This window comes from Anser brachyrhynchus (assembly GCF_964034855.1).
Source record: "Anser brachyrhynchus genome assembly, chromosome: 4".
Taxonomy (NCBI): domain Eukaryota; kingdom Metazoa; phylum Chordata; class Aves; order Anseriformes; family Anatidae; genus Anser; species Anser brachyrhynchus.
Genome location: NC_137698.1, coordinates 24,702,887 through 24,729,982, shown reverse-complemented (window position 1 = coordinate 24,729,982; position 27,096 = coordinate 24,702,887). Strand labels below are relative to the sequence as shown.

Here is a 27,096-nt window from a genome sequence, read left to right as displayed (position 1 = left end):
CAGGTTGCCCAGGGAGGTAGTGGAGTCACTGTCACTGGGGATGTTTAAGGAAAGGTTGGACGTGGTGCTTAGGGATATGGTTTAGTGGGTGACATTGGTAGTAGGGGGATGGTTGGACCAGATGATCTTGGAGGTCTTTTCCAGCCTTAATGATTCGATGATTTTATAAATGAACGCTGTTGTCCAGTGAACACCTGCAGACTGAAAGCCCACAAGAAGTACCTGATGGCTCCAGGTGGGTGGCATTAGGTCCAGAGGAGTGGATGTCCTGATTCGTTGCTGATGGGATTATTCTGTGTGATGTGGGCTCTACAAACAAGGCACAGATGCAGCTAAATGGCTCAGGATTCAAGACATCTTAAAATGCTTAACTTTTTCTATGATCGGACTGAGGCTGAGTAAATACCTTTTAACTGGAAATGTTTAAGTTCTTAACAACGGGAAGTTTTGAAAAATGAGAACTGGGCGCACAACCAGCCCCTTAGCCTCCACCGAACGCCCCGTGGGCTGTGCGGCCAGCGCCCCTCGGGGATCCTGCCGGTCCCTGGGGCACTCCCGACCCCTCCGAGCCGCCGCCAGCAGCGCTGCCATGACAGAGCAGCGGGCAACAGCCACCTGCCCTCCCCGCTGCCTGCCGTTAACGGCTCCAATCGGCGCGCGGCGGGGGCGGGCCACCCGGGTTGCCGGGGCGACGGGGCTGGGGCGCCCCTGCGCGGCGGCGGCGCTGGCGGTGGGGCTGCGGGCGGGCAGGTGAGGGCCGGGCCGCGGGCACCGGGGAGGCCTCCGGGGGTCTCTCGGGGGGGAGCCCGGGGTTGCGCTGGGGTTCGGGGCGCCCTGCTGCTGCGTGCGTAGTCTCCGCGGGTGTGGTTGCGTGGAAACGGACGCTTAAAATCGCGGAAACCGGCGGGGGAGCGGTCTTTGGAAGGGGTAAAAAGGTTGGAGCTGCTCGCCCTCCTTCTGGAGGGAAGGAGGGAGAGCTCTGGGGTTCGCCCTGCTTCCTTCAGCTGGGAGGGACAGAGCTGGATTGGGGGCAGAAACAAGCATGGAGAATTAAAAAAATTCTCCAAGTCCAAAAGCAAGGTACGTGCTAAGCAAACAAAGCTCACGAAGGCCAGCTGAAGCAGGCTCTGCAAATCAAGAAGTAAATATTTAAAGCTGTTTCTGATTAAATAATTCCTCTGATGTCTTAGGGCAGTTGCTTTACGGAGAACTGGTCTGCTTTGGAAGGCTTGAAAGCAGCAGGTGTGAATGACATTGAAGGCTGAGGGAGCTCTTTGGTTGCTTGGGATGCTGTAGTAAAGGTCGCAGTCCTGGATTTCAAAATCATAGGGGCACAGTGCTCTTAGTTATCTTAAGCACACCATGATGTATATATAACATGTATAGCTGAAAATTTGTTTTTGTTATCCAGACTGGCTGTTTCAGGAATATCTTTGATGGGCATCCACTCAGTCTTTCGAAAACATGTGGTAGAGAGTCCATTGTGCCTCTGATTCATTCTAGGGTTTAAATCTCTACTAGAAATGTAGAGCTTGCTGTTTATATATGCCTCGTTTAAAATTTTTGTCATAACGTTCTGCAGTTTTCTGCTATTCATAAGGCCGTTTAAGGGCAAGAGTTTTGATAATGAACACACACAGTAAATAATCAGATGTTCCTCCAGTATTATTTTGCCTATGTAATTCATGGCAAGCCATAATTCCTGTTATTTTAAATTAAAGTTGCTAACCTTTGCACTTTTTTGGTAGCACAAAAATAAGGGAAATTCCCTTAGGTTGTGCCATTTGCAAAGAACTTTGTGTCTTTCTTGCCTGACTAAAGGTACAGCTGCGTAGGTTACTGATATATATTTAAGGTTTTATGTTAGAGAACAAGCACTTTGTAGAGTCTGTTATATTAGCTTTTGGGTTTTGCATACCAGAATGGTTCAAAATCTTCAGTTAAGACCATAGACATCTTTGGCTAATTGTTGTAATCTATATGGGGACGTGGTGATCCAAAGAATTTGAGAAGAAACATAGGTGACAGAGAGTAATACTATTAATAAAGTATTAAGGTATCTTGCAGGCATTGTTTTACTTGATGATTTATTGCTAATGTATTAATTACTCTCCCTCACAAGATATCTATTATTTTCTTTCATCTCTTTGTTTCAACCATTGTTATTCTGTGCACTCTATTGCAGCAAATCTGGGAGTCACTGGGCAGCTCTGGCTATTTAAAGGACCCAAAACACAGTGATATGACTGTAATTTAGTCCTCTGCTATAAGGAAAATTTTCCCATAGGAAGAACAGCATAAGTCATCATTGTCTAGTGATCTATTTAACTCTGTGGGCCAGTATTTATTTCCAACAGCACTAGTAGGAGATAGCGTAGGGAAATATTTCTTCTTCCTGCAGTCCTTAAGTCAGAATTGATGTGGACAATACTGCCGCAAATCCTAATGAAGATATGGAGTAACTTATATTTTGCTGTTTTGCTTCTTTGGTATATGCAGTAAAAGAAGAGATGTGAGCGTCAATACAACATTGAAATTACAGCAGCTGGTTATAAGAGCTGAGAATTCACCAGGAGGATATAGGTACTTAAGTGACATAGAGTGTCATTCAGGATAGCAGTTATTTATGGTAGCAGCTGAGCTGTGCTCTGGGCATTTGAGAAGGATGGAAGCTTTGTACGGTATTTTTTCCCCATTTAAGTACTATAATAACTATACCCTGGCTGAATCCATTAGGGCTGTTTATTCCTTATCCTGTTCTGGCACAAATTGGAGAAGTTGTTTTTGCTGCTGTGTGTGGCAATCTGATGGACTCTTGAAACCAATCTCTACCTGCAGTTTGTTTTAGTGAATGGAATTCATTGCATACTTTTGATTTATGTTTGAAGATCTTCAGTTTTGTTTCTGTCTTGGATATTGCTGTTTACATTACTTGCTCCAATTGCACAACCTGTTTTTTGCCTCTTATTCAGTAGCTTCTTAATGAGATGTAAACTTCCTAGCTTGCTGATAGCCTGGACCCTAATCTCTAGTTTAGACTTCTGTTTTTTCTTTTGCAATCTGGTTAAAGAATTATTTTGTTGTTGTTAGAGTTGTCGTTTTGTTTTGTTTTTTTTCTTCACATAGACAAATCAAGATGTGAGCACTAATTAATGCTACAGTTCTCATTCTCTTAAATTTCTTTTCTGGTTGCTGCCAGTTCTCTGAAAGCAGATGTATTGGGAGACTGCTGGTGTTGGAATGAGACAGGATAAATCAGATTCCAGAGATAAATTTCATAAATAAGTTGATATGCCAGGATATAAAATTAAGACCTATTCAAGTGGGAGGTTAGTGTTAACAGGGCTCCGTAATCGTTTGTTACTAACTACAGAATGTTTTCTGTACTTAACTTGCTAGTTCTGAACATGCAGGTGGTTGTATCCCCTTCAGATTTCCAGAAAATGAAGTGCAGTCTTGTTGCAGGTAAAGGGTTTTCTGGAGACAGTGCTTCCTTTGGGTCTTCTTGCTTCTGTGGTTGTTAGGGCACACGTGGCCCCTTCAAATGTCTGAACAGAACTGTTAAATCTGCAAACTGCCCTGTAAAAATTGTGTTTCAGAACATTATGTTGGAGACAAACATAATCCAGCATTGAGTTGTTTTCACAGAAAAAACATCTTGGTCTTGCCTGTGTCCAGCGTTACCTAGCTTTTCAAATTTGGATTGTCAGTTAGCATTGGCAGATCTGAGAGGGTACAGCTTGATCACAGACAGCTGGATGCCATCCGCACTTTTTCTATTCAAATTCTCAGCTCACCAAAATCTGTTAATGACTACAGAGAGATGATGAATAGCACAGGGACACGACCAAGCTCTAAGGGATTTTAAATACCTGCTTTGAGCTTCACAGATAGACAGAAGTATTTCTTTATTTTTTCATAAATTTTGTCCTACTTGTAAGTTATGTATTTGTTCTTCAGATGCTGAAAATTGGTTTTTGCAAAGTAAAGTTCTTGGCGTGTTGAGATAAATATTCTGAGGAAACCTTTTTTTATTTCTAATTTATATTTATCATTTCTATGGCAATTATTAAATAGCAAGTGCCATTATCTTAACATGCAAATCAGAAAAATACAGTTTTAAAAGTTATTATTAAAATTTTCTTTCAGATGTGTTCGTTATCACTCCAGTCAGAGACTTTCACTACCATTGTCTAAACTTTTTTCTTTGAAATACATGTTAGAATGGAATGACTTGCATTCTAGCTAGACACATCCTATGGATGTGATACAACAACTACAGGTAGTGTCTTTCTTGCTGTGTTAACTGTCTGCTTGTAAACAAATGGGTACTTAGCTTTGCGTAAGTCCAAATTTAGTACATGTGCAGTGATTATGTAACTGAGACAAATAATTCAGTATAGAATTAGCTTTAGGTTAGAAGGTTAGTTATAAGGTTAGGTTATAGCTTTTTCTCAACACATAAGCAGTGTGCGCTTTTTGTTTTTTTCTAAGAAATTTGAAAATAAGAGATATATAAATTTCCCATTTCTTAAAAGTTGTATGTGCTCTTCATTGAATTTGAATGGAGCCATCTACTGAGCAATAGTAACTGTGATACTGCATATGTACTCGTTTATATTTTTTCTTAACAGGTGTTAAAGTTACTTAAAAGGAAAAAGAAAAAAAATGACCAAAAGTTTCATTGTATTTGTTTTTCAAGATCCAATTAGGAAGATACGTGATCAAATCCAGTCCACTGCTATTGTTGGCAGCTAGAGCCTAATCTTCATAAACTGATGAAGCTCAGTCTTAAAAGAAGCTACAACTTTGTCCTTGCACCCTTACAGGAAGGTTGTTGTAAAGTTCCGTCCCATTGCAAATCTGGTGATGATGGTGCTGTTGCATGTTACTAACAGCTTATTCTGATCCCTGTGGGGTGGCCTGGTCATCCTGTTTGTCATCTTGTCCTGATTAATCCATACAGCTTGTTGGGAAAGAGCAAACGGGGAGGGTGAGGAGGAAGGAAAGACAACTGATTAGAGCCCTGCTTACGTTTGTACCATCCGTAGCTTGGGATGAGTAGGGGGAAACCTAATTGCTAACTGACCTCGTGGGACATAAGATCACTGTGACAGGTTAGCTGTGTTGTTATCATGTAATTGTTTATTGCACAACCTTACTGTAAACACTTATTTTAGGATTTATTTTAGGATATTTAGGATCTATACATGCTTCTTACTCTAACTGTAAAGATTCATAAAGCATTAATTAGTAAATAAAACCTGAGGGTTTTTAACTGGTTTCTTTACTGTAGATACTGATACAATTATTTTACATAATGCCATACATATTATGAAAGAAGAATAATGCATTTCTATGCTCTTGTAACTTAAGTAGTTTTTTTAGATTTTTTTTTGTTCTTGGGTTTTTTTGTTTTTTCTTTTTTTTTTTTGTCATGAAGACCTCGTTAATTCCTATCCTAAATTCTGTGGCTTCAAAATATGAGAAAAGAACTAATGCAAACTTGTAGCATGTTAATCTTTAGTATATAGTCAGTATATAGTTTCAGTGCTGTGACTGGGCATAGTATGAAATAACATCTACAACCTGGATTGACAGAGAATGAATTTAGTGGACTGGATATTCTCTCTTATGACGAAAAGGCTGAGAGAGCTGGGCCTGTTTAGCCTGGAGAAGAGAAGGCTGAGAATGGATCTTATCAATGTATGCAGATATCTTCAGGGAAGTGTCAAGATGATGGGGCCGGACTTTTTCCAGTGGTGCCCAGCAACAGGATAAGAGGCAACAGGTGCAAATGGAAACAGAGAAAATTGCTTCTGAGTGTGAGGGAAAACTTCTTTACTGTGAGGGTGATGGAGCGCTGGAACGGGTTGCCCAGGGAGGTTTTGGAGTCTCCCCTCTGGAGATACTCAAAACCTGCCTGGACATGATCCTGTGCAACGTGCCAACCTCAGATGCTCAGACTGGCTCTGTGATTTTTTTCACAGAATTAATTGAAGTGAATTCAGAAATGATGTGTAAATATAGCCCAATTATTTGAAAATCATTCTTAATTTTGAAATGTGCTTAATGCTACAGTTTTACAGCAAGCATATGTCAAACCTGACTGTTTTAAGAAATGATGTAGGCAAATGTCTGAGTATTTCTCTATATAAGATTTAAGCAGAAACCTAAACAATGGTTACAAATGTATTTGGAGAAAAATAGAAGCACATAATTGATTTGACACAAGATATCAACTACAGTTTATTAAATAATTGCAAGCTGTCTGGAAAAAGTGGCACGTTAAGATAGGGAGGTTTCTTACCCTCTTATTCATGAAAGTCTTTCGTCAAAACTGAAATGAGTTGTTGACTTGAGATGTTGCCAAATAACATGAGAGAACAGCATCAGCTTGTTTGTTACATCTGAAAATAATGATCTAAATGTTACTGAAATCTTCTATTCTTTGTTTTCTAGATAAGCTATGTATGTATGTTATATTTAGGAATATATTTTAGTGTATAGGGATTGAGGCCACAATACTCTTCAGCTTATCCTCTATGACACATCCCATTTCATGCCTTCGTAGAGGGCAGTAGCTTAATCTCTTAGTGAAAAGTTACCTGCACAAGTGTCCCAAAGATCAACTTTCATATCATAAACAAATGGAAGAAAATCATGAATTTTTTAAGTCTTGAATTTTGTAACTCTGAACTTTAACCACACATTTTGATGTTTTTATGCTAAAGTATCACAATTTACCATCACTTCCATTTTATCCTTGTCGTTTTTTTTTTGATGCGTTTGTGTTTGTGCCTTATAAGCCAAACTTTGGGGCTAATTACTCATCGGTTTTATCTGCATTATTGAAGATAGTGAGCAGCTCAGGAAATGTCATTACACTGAAATTGTACACCTATCCTTATAATCATAAAAGTCAGAATGATTAAAAGCAGTTGTAAAAAAAAAAAAAAACCAACAACAATCCAAAACCTATCTCACTCTTGTTGGACCCTGTCTTAAAGGAAATTGTATAGTGTATGTGCTTTCTGTGTTGCTGAAGAGCCACACTTAAAGTAATCAGAGGTCCTCATTGTCAGTGAAGTAAGTCTTCATTTGTGAAGTCCAGTGAAATCCTCTTCTTGAAGCAAGAGGAAGCTTCTGATTCTGAAATTATATTGAACAGTTTGGTATTCAACTGTTTTGAGACTAACTTGACTTAGGAGTGCAAATAAGGATTAAAGATCCTTGTATATGCAGCTGAATGATCTGCTGTCGCTTCATGCTCAGTAGTTCTGTAAATATGCACATTTTCTGTTATCCTTGACAGATTATGCTCAGAAACTAGAGAAGCAATTTCATGTGAAGTCTCAATATCTGGGACTACAAATGTTACTAAGTGGTAAAGCTAAAAGAAAAAAAAAAGGCATAACAGAGTACAGACCTGATTTCCCTAATATACACACATTATGTGAAGAATTCCCAAACTTACTGGTTTGTGTGCTGTATTCTATGGTAGCACACAGCTGCTTACTACAATTGTGCTGATCACATCCTTCATAGGAGTTGCTTGTATGAGTAAGTAGAAATGAATGTTATTACCTCCTGTATGACCTACCCACCCAATAAGCTGTGTACTCCATCCTTTTCCTTTATCTGCTTAGTTTGTGTTCTTCTTCCTGAATCAGCAAGCTTCTATGAATCCCTGTAGCTTGTGGTTTCAGAGCTTGCAGTTGTGGGGTTCAGTCCACCTACACTTTATATAGTCCTTTGTTTCAGTAGGGGCTTGGCTTATGGAGCATCCAGGTGTCTTTGACACTGGGGAGCTAGACAGTATAGCAGGTGCTTCCTGTCTCCACTGTAGCTTTCACCTTATTAACCATCCCTTGTTCCACTTCTGTCTGTCCTCCTCATTCCAACTCGCTTGGAGATACCAAGCAGATCAAAACAAGAAAAAACATCTCATGGCACCAAGACAGAAGTTTTCATTTCTCTGTTGGGGTGGAGGATACCAGTGACTCAGTAAGCAGAGGAGGTTTTCAGAACCCACAGCTAGTTTAACATTATTACATTCTCAAAGGTAATGCTCCCAGCAGCAGCTGCTTCTTGCTAATCAGTGTCATGCTGTGAGAAGATAAAATTGGCCATAGGGTTGCAAGCTAAAGATCCTTCTAGATCAGAATCCCAAGGTGGTGACCTCTTGCCAGCCTACGGGACTGTCTGACCTGTTGGCGATGTGGATTTGAGAGTGCTGCTACTCTGCATCTCCTGCTTCACCAACACCCAGGCTCTCGTTGGCCTGACAAGCCTGTAACTCTCTCTGCAGTCTTCTGTTGTAGGTACCTTTTTCCTCCCAGTGCTGGGAGTTTAACACTGTGTTCACAGCAAGGTCTGCTTTGGTGCAGCTGGATAAACTTGGATCAGATTGTGAAAACAGCTAAGTTTGGGGAAAGACGTATGAAAAACCTTGTCTGGGACCTCCATCCACACACCTCTGCCCACTGGCTGTAGAGTAGTATTGAAGCTTGGGCCTGTCTTTGTCTTTTGCCCAAATTGTGCCATGGGGATGTTGTGCCTGGCCTTGCTGGCTTCCTCCCTTGGTTTCAGATTTGCCTTGTCCTTGTGAACCTGTCTGGTGATCACTGGACTATCAGCTGAACCTGGTTGCCATCACCAGCCCTCTTGACTACCAAGGGACTGTGCCCCTAATCAGCAAGGCTACCCCACTGTGTGCCTTGCTGTCACCTTTGGCTCCTGGCTTCAAATCCTTGCAAAGCAGCCTACTCATGATGCACCCTGTTAGTTTTATCACAAGCAGGTAAGAGCTTTTCTAATGGAAACTCATCCTCCAAGCCCAGACAAATGGATAAGGAATAAATATTGCACAGCTATGTGAAGGGGATAAAACAGAGTGTGATCCTGCATTGCCAGACTACCTGTGTGGAGCTGTAGAATTTGGCCTGGTTCATTCACAGCCCTGAGACACAGTCTCGATGTGACAGTGGGACTTGGTGAAGGCTGTGGTGGTCGGTCTGGACAGCACTCTTGAATACATTCTAATGTAAGTGCAGATGCAGAAGGTGCTAAGCACTGTGAAGTTATACAAAACAGCGTTACATCCAGAATGCTATTTTTGTATGCGTTTAGTTGGCTTAGTTTGCATATCTCACTTGCCTTATACAATGTGCGTGGCAATTCAAAAAAGCTGAAGTGCTGCATCTGGCAAGATACCAGGGTATGATCTTTGATTTCTCTAAAGTATGTTTTTATAATTGTATATATTTCTCTAGAAACCTTATATTACAACTCATAGCTATTGCAATTTCCACCCCAAATGATAAGCTAATGTTTGAGAGAATTAAACATTAACAGATCTTTTTGACTTGTATCACACAATGACAATATTATTTTCTTTGTATCATATGTTTACATATTAATTAATACATATGCATAAAAACTTTACTTTCTAAAATATAGTTACTTTATCAGAATTGTTCCCTAGGAGGTAAGTCCTGACTCAGAAAAGTGTAAAATAATTCTTAAATTTGCTGAGTACCTATTTCCAAAGGGAAGGTTGTGAAATATCTGCATCATAGCATTTTTCACTAAGCTGATATCAGCTAAAGAATTAAACAATTATTTCTGCATGAAATGAATAGGATTTGTGTTTTATTCCTTCTGGAATATTTTAAATAGATGTATTGGGCAATCTACTTTAAGGCTGTATACACCTTAAAGAAGTCTCTTTTGGTCTAATCTATTCAAATACCTTACTAATCACGGAATCACAGAATCGAAGGGGTTGGAAGGGACCTCGAAGGAAGGGACCTCGAAAGATCATCGGGTCCAACCCCCCTGCCAAAGCAGGCTCCTTAGAGCAGGCTGCCCAGGTAGGCGTCCAGACGGGCCTTGAATATCTCCAGAGAGGGAGACTCCACAACCTCCCTGGGCAGCCTGTTCCAGTGCTCCGTCACCCTCACCGTGAAGTTCTTTCGCATGCTGGTGTGGAACTTCCTGTGCTCTATCTTGTGGCAATTGCCCCTTGTCCTGTCCCCACAAACCACTGAAAAGAGGTTGGCCAAATCCCTCTGTCTCCCACACCTCAGGTGTCTCCCACACCAATTTATACACATTGATAAGATCCCCTCTCAGTCTTCTCCAGGCTGAACAGACCCAGGTCTCGCAGCCTTTCCTCATAGGGAAAAATATCCAGTGCTTAAACAAAAACTCAGTTTTTCAGTTTGCTGTATTAGGACTTTGATGTCATGGTACCTTTAGTTGCTCCTAAAAGAGGAAAAGGAGACTTGCTAGCTGTACAAGTGGATTTTTGGTTAACTGCATGCTAAGTGATTTAGGAAACAGTTAATAATGTTAAGTTTAGTTATAGAAAATTAAGGGATTATATGGTTTGAGATTTTTCACATATCTTTATTGCAATATTAGTACATGGAGTTTTACTTCATCCTCCACTGGATTACTACTGTGCCTACAGAAATAGTTTTGCCAGCAGTTGGAGACGGATGCAGGAATAGGCAAAGATAATAGGCCTGCAATGCATTTGCAGTTACTAGTCTTTCTTGTCTTATTTTTTTCATATATAATTGAGACAAAGCTTTTTGCTTTATTTACAGGTAATCATAACAGTTTTCAGTAGTTTAAGTTCCCATCCACTGTCACCTGAAGATTTTAATTGCATCTGTACGTATCTGAAAGTATCACCAGTTTGTTGAAAGGATAATACAGTATCTCTATTCATTTAGTCCATGCTGCCCTGATGATCCTGACACTAAATGTGAGCCGGTGTTAGGTTCTCTTGACAGACTCGTCGTACTAACGTGTTGGTGTTGAGACTGGAAAACTCAGTTTATGTATATTGTGGGACTGCTGTAGGCTTTGAACAGCAACAAAGCTCAGTTAGTGCTGAACTAGGGGTGATGATTAACATCATTTGGAAACCTGAGTAAGGTGCCCTTATACAGAGGCAAAGCAGCCTGAAAGCAAAGGCTTTCCTAAAAATGGTAATATAAATCTGTTTGAAATTATGATTTGAGGTTGTAACAAGCAGTAATAATGTGGGTATGATTCGTTTAGCATACTGTAAAATTTTCATTCCCGAGAGAGGTACATCAGTAACATCTTTATCATTTAGTCATAGACCAAGACTACTGTCAGGCATTTCTTCAGCTGTGTGAGTAGATGTGTCTGAATTAATCCTGTATTTCCCAGATATTTTATGAGATTGCAAAGTGCTCATAATTGCTCATTGCTTGTGGTTGAGGTGAAGTAAAACAGGTAAATATTGAGGCAAATAATCTGAAAAGTTTCAGTAGTAGGGTGGGAAGTTCGTTTTCGTTCTCATGTGTTTGTCTGGAGGACTACATGACAACAAACCATCTTTTGTTAGTTTGGGAATGCCACTTCCCAGAAATGTAGTGGGTGTCTTGATTTAATTTTTGTGTGTTTGTTTTTTTTCCCTGGGGTGTCATAATTTTGGACTAAGAGGTTAAAAAGTAAAAGTAATGCTTCTATTCTTCATTTGCCTGCTGTGTATCTGAGAACTTCTTTATGTGATAGCCTTAATGGAAACTGTGCTGGAATAGGACTGGTGCTGACACCAAGGTGCGTACTGGTATTGAGGGAATTCTGCTCTTTTAAAACAGAGTAACGTTGACCACCAACTCCGAGTTAATATCTGGCACTTCAGGCTGCTCTTTTCTCATTTTGCTATGTTTATTTCTTGATTGAACAATTCTAGCTTTTGCATTTATTGTATTAATAACTGTGGGGAAACAACTTGTTAATCCAGTCCAGAAGGGCATGGGTTGTCTGGGTTCTAAGCTTCTTAAGGAGTTGGGATTTTTATTTTAGTTCTCTGGAATCTCTTGAGGATTTGATAGTTGCTGTAACCACACAGCTGGAAAGCTTTGTATGATAATGTCCTAAAGAGCACAGCTGATGAAAATGAAATGTGCTGCTGCAGTACTGAATTGTGGTGTGAACAATAAATCTTTTATTCCACTTCCCACCTCTTTTTTTTTTTCCTTGGTACACTGCACTGTCTGACATGAAACTCAGGAGCATACCAAAAAAAAATTATAATTAGCTGCAGAAATAATAAATAGTCAGATCTCTGAGACTATCCTGAGGGAGAGAAAAGAAGCATTCTGATGAATTAGGGAAAATCAGGCTTTCTAAATTTCCCAGCCCATGCTGGTGGCTGTAGACAAGCCTTTCAGGCTCTGCTGGCTGTGATGGAAATACAGTGTTTTTGTGGGTTTTTGTTTGTTTTTTTAATGTTGTTAAACATAGGATGTTCTGCATTTGGAAAGGTCGTGGCCACTCCTCCTCTGCCAGTTGAAGCCACTCCCTACATAACCCAAACACGTTACACTCCATGATTCTGAAGGTATTTTACATTTTAACACTAGCTTTTGTGCACTGAACCACATTTCAGTAAATTTTGGGGAAAAAAAAAAAGGAATATTTTTTTAGGAGGCAAATAAGAATGATTCAAACAGCACCTCATTTTCAGAGCTCAGAAGCACTGTAAAATCGAGCTTGAAGCACTGACCAGCTTTAATTTAAAAGACAGCAATATATAATTCAGTAATTGTTTTAGTGCTGGTTTCTGTGTTCCAGTTCAGAATCCAATACATAGATAGCATGTAAATTGCTGCTAAGAGTTTTTCAGATTATATATTTAAGAATTTAAAGCTTATTGGTATAGAATCATGTCACAGTGTTCAGATCTGATCTCTGCGTAGCTTGTAGTCTTGAATAAAGTTTAGCACCAAACTCATCGTACTTGCATATGTTCAGGTTCTGTATTTTTAGTTTCCACTGCGCCTTCTGTCATGGCTTGGATGACTTACATTTCCCACTGGTTTGATGAAGATGATTGGTATGAAGGACAACAACGAGTAAGATTTGTTTAAATTAATATTTTCCCTTTTTATCTCCATTGTTTCTCTTCTTTAAGCTGCTGTTTATTACATTACTAGTACCAAAATTAATGTTTCCATGGTACTAAGAAGGGATTTTTTTAGTAATTTTAATGGGATCTAGAATAATAGATAATGACATCTAAAATGATTTTAAAATGTTTCTAGCTAGATGAAATATATTGGAAGTTCGGTGGACAGCTGTTTGTATTTTTAGTTTGCATAATTTAATGACTAGAATCCTTTAATATCTAATGAGATAGAAATCAAGCACTTAAGCTTCTTGTATGAGGAGGAAATAATATACTGTGCATGGAATAAACTAATTATAGGCGTTAAATTGAATAAAGCCAAGCAAAACTGGGGGAGATGAAATTCATCTAGGTTCATTTCCAAGTTGTACCTTGGATATTTGTGCATTTTTTTTCCAAACATTTTTCTGAAGAGGAGGAGTGGTTACTATAGCAACATTTGCAGGATATCTTGAATTCCTTTTATGTTTATTAACTGCATGCCTTGGGCAAGCTTGATCTACTGCTGCTTTCATAGATTTAGGGTGAGAAGTGAACATAAGTCACGTTTCTTGCACTGTATTAAGCTCCTTTACATAACCATGTATTTCTGTAATTTCTATTCCTCATTTTGGTAGTATGTTCTTAGCTATTGAATCAAAATGCAGATGATGCTACTGTAACATAAGGGACAGCAGCTTTTTTAATTGTATTGTCATGTATCACTTGGTAATGCCATTTATATGTTCATAAATATTTAAAAACTAGCAGATTTTTAATGCTTTTTCAACTGTTGTAATTTTACATGTCTCTTACCATATGAATGTCTCAGATGTGGAATAATCTGTTAATAGCTGCTCATCGGGGACTCAGATGTAAGATGTGTCCAGAGGTAAATTTGTCTGTTATCACAAGTGCTTTCTTGGCAAGTAGCCAGCACAAAAGCAATCTTCTGGTGATTGTGGTAGCTGTGGGTTGGAAGCTGAGAACAGAATTCTTATGGAGGGTATGAGATGTTTTATGGCGAGATAAGACGTGGTTATATGTATTATATAAGGCATCTGAAAGCTGGAGTTCTGGTACCAGATAAATAATTAATGCTCTAGTTTTGTTACCACCGTTATGTATCTCAGTTTGATTGTATGTAGCTCAAGATTCCTGGAGATGTATTAATGAATCATCAGCATTTCTCCTTGGTCTGTTTCAAACCCTAGTATTTCTATTCAGATAGTCTTTGTAAAGTTGCACATTAAAAGATATTCTCATTAAACTGTACAAGTAGTGTAGTCAAGAAAGTCAAGAATGCTCCTTTGCAAAACTTTTGCCAAGTTAGTTTTTGTAATGTTAAATTATTATCCTTACATTTTCTAAGCAGGATATCTGTCTTAGATTAATGTTTTTGACTTTAATTTCGGATAAGAATTTGTGTCTGCTTTAAAATTCTTATAGTCATGTCCATGAGATGCTTCTCTGTGTGTTGTGGAAGAGGAAATTGAAATTGTGGAGGGTATATGAGTGTGGATTATAAATATAAAAATACATCCTTAGCAATGTTTTCATAGCTAGTCAAAGTGGCTGAGTTAAAACTTCATGCAGCAGCTACTTTATTGTAATTTCTGATACCTGAGTGCTTGTCTCTGAAATAGCATTCTGTTACTATCGATTCCCTTGGATATGGTTATATACTTCTGACCTGAAATATAAAGAGAGACATTTGATCAAAATTGTGTTTCAAAATTTTTATTTTTTTTTGTTGTTTACTACATATCCTTGCCCCATGTCATCAGACATGGGCAAAAATACCGGTTTGCAGAAGGACAATTTTGATTATAATTGCACAAATGATGTATTCATGCCTGTACAAAGGGATTAGGGGAGCAGGTGAATGGAAGAATCTGTTTGCTGAGCTGGCACATAATACTTTGGCTCTGTGTTTACTGTGGAGGTTTAAAATCATTGTGAAAACTAGTAGAAAGTTTTGCTTTTTTTTTTAAAAAGCGTGCTTTTCCTAGTCAGTGTCTGAATAACTGATTATGCTCATTTTGAACACTCGTTAGGTTGTTTTCCATGCGTTAGGAGATTTGCAGCCAGCATTTGCCTAACATGAATCTAGCCCAGGTTTCTGATATTTTTGAAGAATCTTGCTGAAATTCAAAGCCTTTTTCAATTTTTCAGTACACTGAAAATGGAACTCTCTTCTTGCCTCTAGTTATTCCTCTGACCCTACAGGAGCTGCAGCCGATCTGTGTGCTGTGAATTGTGCACAGAAATAGAAAACTTTTCTGATTTTTTTGCAGAGAAGCATACAGTCTTTCTGTCTGTAAGCTGGTCAGTGTTAAATTAACAACCAACCTGACACTTGCAACAACACAAGCAGTAGACTACCTAGGTTGAATCCTGATGGGAAGTATGAAATGCTTAACTTCTGTAAACAGCACTAAATATGTAAATCCCCATAGTTATTCTACATTGTGACTGTCAGGATTAATGTAGGCTTCTTTGCTTATCTTTTCCTCAGAAATGATTGCTTGAAGCAGTACATGTACAGTCTTGGTAAGACTGTTTAGAGATCTATCTTAGCAAATGGAGTTTGATTTTCCGTATCAGGAATTGAAACTTCTTTAGAATTTTGTGGTACTCCACACACAGAAGAAGGAATTTTTGTTTAAAGGGAATAGCTCAACTGATACTGAGATATCTGGTTCTTAAGCAGTTAAAATTGATGTATGACATGGCCATCTATTTCTTTGTTTCTAACCTTTATTTCCTGTGGATCTACTTAAATCCATGACAGGTGCTCTTTGACAATATTCATCAGTTTTTCCTAGTGTCAGTCAAACTTCTCAGTCAGATTCTTCATAGTGTAAGATTTCTTCTCATCTTCTGATGTGCTTACTTTTACTTTTGAGGTTCCCCAAATTCATAAATTGACAGAAATATGTTTTATTGCTAGGATTATGAGATGTGGAATTGTGAATATTCATCTACATGAATTGGTATTTTGTACCAATATTTTCGTACTTTTATGAACATTGAATAGAATTCAAAAAATACACTAATTTCTTAATGTTTCTGGAAGAATCATTTGTTTAAAGTTTTGGGGAGGTTCATTGTTCTGTTTAGCAGGTTTAATTTGTCATTGACTTCTAAGTTGCCTATGTATCAGAATACTACCAATTATCCTTTATTTGATTCTTTCACCTAAATCTGGGTAGATTATTAACCAGATTTAATTTCTTAACATGGCAATAATGTGCTTGGTGTTTTCCCTCCCCTTTGGAAGAGGACTAGCACTAATTACTCTTCCATTCTTGCATAATGCTTGGTGCTACTGAGGCAGGCACAGTCAGGTTGGTTTCTGCTCTGTCTTGCAGACATGAAGAGACTTCTTGTTATGCTTAAAGACCTCATGTTTTTAACGAGGTTAAAAACATGTCTTTGTCCGTTCTCTGGTGCTTCAAACTGGCCCAGTTGAATAGGGCAATGAATGTGAAATGCTGTGGTTCACACATCATGTTTTCATCTCTAATGGATTTTCCTACAGGGATGGACACCTATGTCGAATGTTTTTAAGGAGACATTTTTTATGTCAGTAAAGTAGGTCTTTAATTATGACATTATCATTGACATTGACAAAAATGGGGACAATGGACTGGATGAGAGATAATGCTGGTGTGTGCCACTCCTACAGGTGTGACAGCAAGTTTTCCTTGTAAGAAAACATACAGACTTAATTGGAAGGTAGTGACGATAGAACTAATGGAAGCAGAAGCACTTGACACCTGAGTAAATACAGCTGCTCCAGCTGGATTAACCAGCTTTTTGGTCTATACAGAAGTGTAATGATTAGCATATGGATACTGTATATTCACTTCTGTGCGCATGCCACATTGTAGATGTACTCATCTAGACCCCAAAGGCTCACAGTGTGGGTGCACGTTATTTGTTGTGCTTGATGGTTGTAAGTTTGGGAATACTTGAAATGTGCAAGCGTAGCTCCTGATAATTAAAGGATGCCAAGTGATGGATTTAAACAGCTGTTATTAATGTGTAAATGTTGCTGTAGTACAGTCAGAAAAAAACAACAAACAATGAAATGCACTGAGTACCTGAAGCAGAGGAAAAGGAATTAGTTTAGAATTAAAATGGTGCCTGTTAAAGAGCTGCAGTTGCCAGGCTACTGACACTGCTGCTGTGTGTGGGGTGCGACACAACGCTCAGTCTTTTCTCCTGCATCCTTTAGTAACTGCATTATTCTGTGAACATCAAGGTTTAGTTCCTTCATCTGTCAAGTTAAGTGATTTCATTTGACAGCCAGAACAAGATTTTACGTTTTTGGGAGCAGCAAGGTATTGGAATGAACATGGAAATTCTTAAGTGGTTTACAGTAAATGATACCTATGCTAAGGTAGGGATTATTAGGCATTTATCTCTAAGTCATTGATATATAGCCATGTCTATGTATCTAGTCCATTCAGATGTTATTTTTAAATAATATTACCTCTGTGGTATACAGAATTTCAATTTAATTTTTTCCTATATTTAGCAACAAGAAAGGACTTAAAATGTTGCTGCTCATGCCAATTGAAAAAAAAAAAAAAAAGGTTTTCATTGTCCTCCCTCTTCCCCTCATCTCCTTGGAAACTATGGGCATCCTTTGATAGCTTTCCCAGTGCAGTATTTTTATATGCACATTTTTTTTCAGTGTATTCTTCAGAGCCTAATACAATTTTTTGTATATCCTTTATTTTGAAAGAAAATATTTTTTAACAAAAGACAAAAAAAACTCCATTATTTAAAATGCAACATGTATGGTCATATATATGTCTATAATATATATTCATTTATATTGCATTTGTAGATTTTTTGCCATTTTACTCATGTTGTTTTGGTGAATGCTGTTTTATCCCATGTACTATAAGCATGTCCAACAGAAATCTATAATGGCTGAAAAGATCTGCGGGAAACTGCTTTGATACAAGGTACTTGAGAGACATAACAGTGTCACGCAACTGCAATTTCTTCTTCAAGATACAATTATATCGCATTTCAAAGTAAATGTTTCTTACTAATTACAATATATTTAAAGAATAGGGAACGGGAAATATTAAGAAGGTTAAAACTGCACATATTAGCAAGTAAAGTTTAAAGTGTTTTTTAGAATACAGCTCAAAATACTTTACATATGCAATGTAGTTTCAGTTGTGAATATTTTTTCTTTTTCTTTAACCTAAGGAAAAAACTGTATCAGGAATCAAAGTTTGATAATGCTTCTTCGGTATAAGCTACTAACTGGAGAGAAATAATGGAGTATCACAAAGCAGCATTTTTTATCCAAATGGTAATCTTATTGAGGGGACATTTTCATTTGGATATCAGATTTTAAGAAAAAAACACAATACCAAAAAATGGTTGCTTTAAATTTAACTTATGAGTGAGGTTTCTTATGGTGAATTTCTTCAAAAACATTGAAGTTACCTTTTGTCTTTAATGTAAGTGTGGAATAAAGAGAAAGCATAGTCAGATGTGTTCTTTTATTTGGAAAGCAGTACTTAGTGCAGCATACCCAGTAAAACTTACAGGCATACATTTAGAACTAGGCTGAAATACTTTTTTAGCCATTTGATGACAATGATTTTTGATCATGATTAGTGTAGCCTGAAATCTAATCAGTGATGAATGCATTTGGAGACTTAAAATCCTTCTCAGCTGCTTAGAATATTTTCCTATAGATTAGTTTTTATGTAGTCAACAATAATGTTCCTCTCTCATATGAAGGTGAAAAAGACAATCTTCTGATTATGCTAACAGGATTTTTTTTTTAATATAGATTACTGTGGAATCCTACAAGAAAGATCTGTTGTTACAATGGAAAAAAAAAAAATTAAGAAATTCTGCTTTATCATCTATATGAGTTGTTAACTTCCAGTTAGTTTTGCCTGTAATCAAACCATGAACAAAACTAGATTTAAAATATTTTCTTGCAGATTAAACTTCATCAAATCAGGAATATAATAGCTCCCAGGTAAAGAAAGGTAAAAAGAAAAAAAAAAGAAAAAAGAAAAGAGGATCTGTACAAAATATGAGACAAATCTGTTGTTAATTATATGAATATTTGTGGACTATTAATTTTTAAAGAAGAGTTCATTTTTTAATCACTTTTATATGCAGTAAACCTTTAAATTAAACCTATGATAATCTAATATTATGTATCTATCTTCTGATTTTTCACGTGTTTAGGTTCCGTTTGTTTTTTCCAATTTTCATTAATTTTGTGTTCACATATCCACAGTTTTAATTGTTAGACCATCACTTTCTGAGTTTTGGTTCATTATGCTATTTTGCCTTTTAGTAAATTTTTATGTAATCGGATGGATGACTTTAATTTTAGGAAACATGGCTGTTAATCGTACCAGCTATTTTTTCATCATGACTGGAAGAAATCTTTGATGCAGTTCTAAATGCCCAAAATACAAATATTTCTGAATGTGATTGATACTTTAATTGTAAAGAAAGGACCGTTGGATTTTGTAATCTTACTAAGAAGTAAAAGAAGACTAAGTGGCAAAATCAGAAACTTGGAGACTATTTACTTTTGTCAGTTTGTGAGAGTGGGGGTGGTGATAATGATTCTTTAATTAATAAGATAAATTGATTTCCTAGGGACTCTTATTGATAGCACGAGAAGGATTGTAAATGAACTGCAGGGTAATGCAATTTATAGCATTTACGAAATGTTTATGTGCCAAGTATATGCCCCAAGCATATAAGAAAAAATGGAAAATAAAATTAATCATTCAGCTTCATTTTCATCCCTAGTATGTATGCATTAAAATGAAATTCCAATAATACTTTTCTCATAAGTTTTTTGTCAACATAGCCTGATAGTTTGCTTTGCACTATAGGTCACTGTTGTAGTTGTACAAAAACAACCCTTATGCTTAATCAACAATTGCATTTAGCGTTGCTTCATATCAAAAGTCTTCTTTTTTTTAATTCCCTCTCCTTTGTGGGGCTTAAATTGACGTGATGCTTGGTAAATTGACCATAACTCTCCTCACCTTTTATGTTTATAAGCTCAGTTCCTTAAATTAAAGACCCTGTCCTTCTTACTCCATATAGTGTTTTTCTACATAATGTCCCTCAGTCTGTTTACCTATCCACAATATAAGTATGTCCTTAAATGAGACATTCTTTAGTGTAGTTGCAGATGTAAATTGTCATGTCTGGACCTTACCTGAGCCCGCGCTGAAGCACGCGGCGATATGGTGAAACTCAGCAAAATTTTCCTCCACCCATCTGCCCAAGAAGAATCTTTTCTAGAGGTGCTCTTACTGATGCGAGTACAATTGTTTTCCTTGAATTCCTTCTGCAGTCATTTGGACTTTGTTCTGACACTTGGATCACCATGTTGTGATCCACCTAGTCATCTTTATCAGCCTCAGTTGCAGTTGTTAGGCTATTGGAGTGATCAAAAAGTCATAAGTATGTCTTCAGGTTGATGGAGTTGTCATTGCATCCATTTGCAACTGGGTTGAACCTAGCTGTGTGTCACATGAAGACTGGTTTCTAAGTGAAGTCAGAGATTCTGTAAAAATTGGTGGCCTTCCCTACTTGTCTGCTGTAAATAAATTCACCAAGGCTCATTGTGAACATTTTCTTGCATCTCAGAATCACAGAATGGTTGAGGTTGGAAAAGACCTCTAGAGCTCTAGTCCAAACCCCACCCCTGCTTGAGTGGGGCTGTCTGGAGCAGACCATGTCCAGACAGCTTTTGAATATCTCTAAGGATGGAGAATCCCTAACTGCTCTGGGCAACCTGTGCTGGTGCTCAGTCACCTGCACAGTAGAAAAGTGTTCCCGTATGTTTGGGTAGGACCTCGTGTTTCAGCCTGTGCCCATTGCCTCCTGTCCTGTCACTCAGCACCACTAGAATCTGGCTCTGTCTGTACAGTCTCCCTTCAAATATTTGTACAGACGGATCCTCCCTGAGCATTCTCTTCCCTGAAGAGTCCCAACTCTCTCAGCCTTTCTTCGTGAGAGAGGTGCTCCAGTCACTTACTCATCTTCAAGATCCTTCATTACATTCTCTCCACTAAGTCCATGTCTCTCATGTACTGGGGAGTCCAGAACTGGACCCAGTATTCCAGGTGTGGCCTCACCAGGGCTGAGTACAGGGGATAACCTGCCTTGACCTACTGGCAGCAATTCTCATGCAGCCCAGGATACCTTTAGCCTCTTTTGCCACAAAGGCACGGTCCCTCCAGTATTCCTATTACTACCACTTTCATGGTTTATGTATAAAAATAGCACTAAAAATTTGTTAACATACTACATAAATACTTATACTTTAATGAAGTGAGCCTCTCCTTAGAGGAGGCACTTTTTCTGTTCAAAGTGTTTTGTTTTATTCTTGTAAGCATATAACTATGCTTAATAAATAATAATTTAACTAAACTATTTCTTGATACTTTCATATCTCGTAAAAGAAAACTTCGAGTTTTCTGCTTCTTAGTGAGTTTTTACTCTGAGCTCCAAGTTTGATGTGGTCTATAAATGTAATTATGGTTGAAGTTATGCCAGAAGATAGTTCTATATGTAATGACACTTGCATTTCTCAAACATATAAAATAAAAAAATTAACCTGCACTAATCTAAGATCACTAATAATTGTCACTACCTCAATAAAATAGTGAGAGACTAGTGCCTATCCTATCACTAATATATGCATATGGAATAGCCAAGCTATCCACAGATAAAACCTTAGCAGAATTCTTTCTTCACATGCATCTAAATGACTTGCCAGATTTCCTTAATAAATAAAAAAACAAACAAGCCCTGTTGTGTTTTTTGTTTTTGTTTTTTAAAGCAAAATAATTAATGAAGTCTTGATGAAAAGTGCCTATTGATAGGAAATTCTTTTCCTAATTTAGTGTGCTGTTAGTGGAAAGTATGTGTTTGTATTGATTTGTTATGTTTCATCTTAGTAGCATTTAACATATTGAGCCTTTGTGTTGGTGACAAAGTGTTTTGGCTGAAGATATTGCAGCGCTTTGTTAATAATCTGTTGTCTTATAAGGATGAGACTGAAGTGAATTGTAATATGAAATTGAGAATAACAGTATGATAAAAGAATTAATTTGCAGAGAGTGAGTAAAGTTTCAGCAAACAATTCCTTTGTAAATGTGTGCGTTCTTGGTATGTCAATGGGGAAGTGGCCATGCTTGTGCTCTATCTAGGCAGCCTTTTGACATTACCATTGATCAAATATTGACCTAGGCATATAACTGATCTGGCTGAGTAGAGCATTTCCTGTGGTTTTATGTTAAAGTCCCCTCATTCTAAGCACAACAAGTAGTTTGAGAAACAACATTACAAAAGCATCTAGCATATGTTTTTCCCCTTAGTATTTCTTGTGTTACACCATTCTTACAAGGATCTGTTGTTACAGCTTTTAAATTCCCTGCAAGTGGATATTTCCCTCATACACAGTAGAGAAAATTTGCGCTCACAGTAGTGGTCAAATAGTGTTTGAGTGATTTTGTGCGGACTTCTGGTGCTGGTTAGCAGAGCTGGTCTGAAGGAGAATCCTGTTGTAGGCCTCAGAGACACAGGTTGTTGTACAGTAATGTCTACAGTAAGCTTCGCATTTATTTTTCACAGTTCAACTTTTTTTTTTATTACACAGTAGTAATTAAGAAATCTTCTTCAGAAAAGGATGATGATAAGTAATTCATATTTGTACTAAGCTAGTGGTTTGAACACCTTTGTAGGCGTGTTGCTTGACATAACTAACACCAAAGTATTACACATAGTTTATTTTGTCCAGCTGACTTTGTGGGGAATGAAGGGGAGAAAAGATCAGAGAGAGCATTATGCTTTTATTTAGAAAGTTTTGAACCTGAGTGTAGGAGAAAATAAAAATGGTGAAGAACAGCTTCAGCTAGTGCAAACCAAGTTCTGTTCAGGTTTTCGTGTGCTATCTCCCACTCCCACAAATAGACTCCTGTGAGTGGTAATAAAATCCCTGCCATATGTAACACTGAAGCCTGTGAATGTCTGCTCAGTGTATTTCTGGTTGTTCGTTTATACCTCATAAACACAAGATTTTACTGTTAAAACATAAAGGTTAGCTATATTGTTAAGGTACGTATGCATAAATCATGGGAACAAAACTGCATTATTCTGTTGTTTAACATTCTGCCTTCATGTTGTAGTTAATGATTTTCTGTTTTAAAGGCAAAAATGTCACAGGTTAAACAAGTGGGTCTTTTAGCTGCTGGATGTCAGCCATGGAACAAAGATGTGTGTGCTGCTAGTGGGGACAGATTTGCCTACTGTGCTACCCTTGCTATTTATATTTATCAGGTAAGACTGTTTATATTTAACAGACTAGTTATTTTACATTATTGCCTATCTCATTTTGAGCCCTTTCAATAAATGTTTCTATTATGCTTTTGAAAGTATGATTACTGCTGAGAAGATATCTGTATAAAACTCAGTCTTCCATTCAAGATACCTCTTCCAAAGTATTTTTTTCTGCTAGTTACAAATAGTGCATAGAGTTGATGTGTAAGCATTGTATTTGAAGTTGTATGTATGTGAAATTATTTGTAAAAGACAGGCTCTCAATCCAGCAAATGCCTGAGATGAATGAAAATATGTCAAAGAAGAACAGCTTTTGAGAGAGAAATGAAGCAATTCTATGGTTTCATTTGAAGCTGTAGTGTAAAAGTAGTCATTTGAAGCAGTTTTTAATCCACTCTGGGAAACTTTGAAGATGGAGCTACAGAGCTGTGGATTCGGTGGCCCACGTGTCTTTGGTTTGGAGCAACTTACTACTTTCTTTGTTTCTGAACTGCACAGCAGTGTGGTCATTTAAAGTCCCCAATTACTGTGCATCAATATGTAACAAAAAGTATAAATGCTATCGTGGAATTTTCAGATTGAGAAATACTGCATGAAATAAGGATAACCGTATTTTAACTGCATGAGTTACACTGCTTGTGGGATTAAAATAAACTTTTCTGTGTCAGGTTTGGGGGTTTCGATTTTTTTTTTTTTTAACTGGACCAAGCAAATTAAGGAATCAGAAAGATTTCAAACTCATTTCTGTGTTCCATCCCTTGTAGATTAACTGTAAAGAATGCATTTTAGTATCCTTATATAAAAATCATGTTAGAGTGCAGTTTTTAAAGAAATATAATAGTTTATAAGTGAAAATGATAGAATGCTAATAGTGCTTGGGATAATTGAATATTTTACACCTTTTCTGTGTAAGTAAATTACATAGGAATTTCATTTATTGAGATGTCAAGTACTGAGAATTGTTAATCCACCACAATTTCATTTGTAAGCCTGTTACATGAGCTGTTCTCTGACCCAACAATATTTAAAGTGAGCTTTCAAAATACGTATTTCTAAAATGAATTTTTACTCTTTGTTTAGCTGGATCACCGTTACAATGAATTCAAGCTCCGGGCAATTATGTCTGAGCATAAGAAGACAATCACAGCCATATCCTGGTGTCCGCACAATCCTGACATGTTTGCAAGTGCCAGTGCAGACAGTTTAGTAATTATTTGGAACGTGACTGAACAGAAAGTTGTGGCCAAGCTGGACAACACAAAAGGTACTTCAAACATGGAGATCTATTTGTTCAATAAAGTTCTTTTCATTTCCAGGTATCAGAAATACTTGATAACACAGTAAATTCAAAGCATTCAGTAGACCAGCGGCTTAATAATTACATAACACAATATTCTTCTGATTGTTATAGTTCATTTTAGAAAATTATGATAGTGTGTTAGAAGAAGTTGCTCTGAACTATCTAGTAATTGGTGAAAAGTTTCTTTTCTCTAAAGTACTTGACCAACTGAAGAATTTACTTTGCCATTGATTATTGGTTGAGCAGAAATAAACATTTTTTTATCATAAAAAAAAAAAGTTTTAAACATTGGATCATGTATTTTCATGATAACTTTACAGAAGTGAAATCAAATAAAATGTAGCATTCTTTACAGAAGTGAAAACAAATAAAATATAGTGTTCAGCAGGTTCAAGTGTAAATTATCAATGAAATGGAAAAATAGTTTTTGTTTAAATACCTTAATTCTTCTCCACATGCATCTTATCTAAGGACTTGAAACCTCTGACAAGACTGTAATAGAGGTCTAGGGGGTTTAAAAGTCTATACCTGTCACCTTTCCCTGCCCAGTTCTCATTCATTCCCTTCAGTCAAAACCAGCACCTGTATCTTCTGTTCTTATAGGCAATCTCTGTCAGCTGTGCTTGACTCCTATATTTGCTTTCTTGGAAAATAGGTGTAACCCAAGGACAGTCGGTATCTCAGGTTCTTTCAAGATACTTTGGGACTCTCTACTCTGTTCTTTCCAGAGGATTTAGAATACCCCAAAAAATCTTGTGTATCATGCATATCCTGCAAAAGGAGTAAGTAGGGAAACACACGATGATTTGATCTAATCCAAACAGAATATTGGCTCAAATTATGCATTAATATGAAAGCTGATACTTATTTTTCAACACATTGCTTGCTTAAAAAGCTACTTCAACCAGTGAATACATGTGAAGTAATATTTTATCTTATTTTAAATTTTCTAAAAGTCATATTATTTTTAGGATAATATGCTTAAACATCCTATTAATATGGTAGTGTTAAAGACAGCAAATAGCATTAAAGTATCAAAATATAAACAGCTGTGAATCTTCATCTTGAGGAGTTTGTCTTACTGTCAATCACCCCTTCAGACACACGTTATTAAATTATGGGGATAAATTAGTGTTGGAGTTGTTAACGTCAAAACCTTTAAACGTCAGTCCTCACAGGTAAGTGTTACGCAATTGAGTTAACTGGCAGATGTCCAGAGAGAAATTATCAAGAGTTTGCTTTGACTATAGAGTTTTCCAGTTCTATCACAAATACCTGCCTGTTTTATTTATCCCTAGATTAAATTACATTATGTTTTAGGAAAAAAAAAAAAGAAATTGTAAATTTTTCATTATTTTACTAGCTTAATAGCAAATAGCTAGCAATAAAACAATAGTGGTAAATGGAATTGTGAATGAATGACAGGATTGTTTACAGGATCAGGTTTAACCTCTCTCATATATGTGATTGGCTTTGGCACTAATGAAATCAAGTATAAGTATCATGAAATACAGCCCATCAAAGTAGTATTAAAATAATTTGAGAAATATTTCTGCTTTCTACATATGGATACGTATAGTTTACTTTTACACTGTTTAAATTTCAGTCTAATAGTTTTTATGTAGATGAATAATTGTTTCTACAGCTTGTCAAGACAGTTGCAGATACTGGGCCCAACCGTAATATACTGAATTTCCTATTCTGGTTCTAACAAGGTTTACCTGTATGTTTCAGGAATTCCTGCGTCTCTTAGCTGGTGCTGGAATGCAGGTGATGCAGTTGCATTTGTGTCCCACAGAGGTCCCTTGTACATTTGGACTATCTCGGGACCTGACAGTGGAGTAACTGTACATAGAGAAGCACATAGTTTCTTGTCAGATATCTGTCTATTTCGATGGCATCCAAAGAAAAAAGGAAAAGTAGTCTTTGGACATACTGATGGAAGTCTGTCTGTTTTTCAACCAGGTAAAAACTGATATTGGAATATATATGTATATATTTTTGTTGTTCTCTGTTGTCTCTTTGCGTGTAATTCTGCATTTTTTTTTCATTTAGGTTTTAGAAATATAGGCACATATGTAAAAACTTGTTCTTAATTCATAGTATTTCTCTTCCTTCTATATCACAGAAATGTATTTGTTTAGTTGAAGTGTGCAGAGCATTTTCTTTGTTGCTTCCCCATTTTGTGTTCAAGATAACACTGCAATTTTTGATAAGTCTAGCAAACTTTTTTGGGGGAATGATAACAGCCACAATTTTCTACTGAATTTTCTGTATTTCCCGGTAAGTTTGTTCATCCAAATGGACAGACTTGAATTTTTCACTAGTCTCTTACTTTGCTTCTGTTTGTTCTAGAGCCCCCTGCTTCATATTCTAGAGTCTGCTGCCTTTTTGTAGGTAGAATTTCATTTCATGAACAACAGTGTGTCGGTCTTTAGGATTCTCTTCTCAAAGAGACTACCTGGGCAAGAATTTTTCTCCTTACGTTTGT

General features: G+C 37.2%; 1 protein-coding gene across 8 annotated transcripts in view; it reads left to right on the top strand.

Moving 5' to 3' along the window:
• Window positions 1-437: 437 nt before the first annotated feature.
• WDR17 (WD repeat domain 17) overlaps window positions 438-27,096 on the top strand; it is a 62,185-nt gene continuing 35,526 nt past the window's right edge. Inside the window, exons 1-6 of one of the 8 annotated variants that reach the window (XM_080590487.1) lie at window positions 2,617-10,683; window positions 11,542-11,604; window positions 12,805-12,905; window positions 23,177-23,305; window positions 24,386-24,569; window positions 26,340-26,570. In XM_080590487.1, coding sequence (XP_080446613.1) covers window positions 12,840-12,905; window positions 23,177-23,305; window positions 24,386-24,569; window positions 26,340-26,570 — 610 coding nt within the window. In that variant the 5' untranslated portion in view covers window positions 2,617-10,683; window positions 11,542-11,604; window positions 12,805-12,839. Of the gene's footprint in view, window positions 2,584-2,614; window positions 12,392-12,804; window positions 12,906-23,176; window positions 23,306-24,385; window positions 24,570-26,339; window positions 26,571-27,096 lie in introns of those variants that run through there. The other 7 variants (XM_080590491.1, XM_080590488.1, XM_080590490.1 and 4 more) reach the window with 7 other exon arrangements.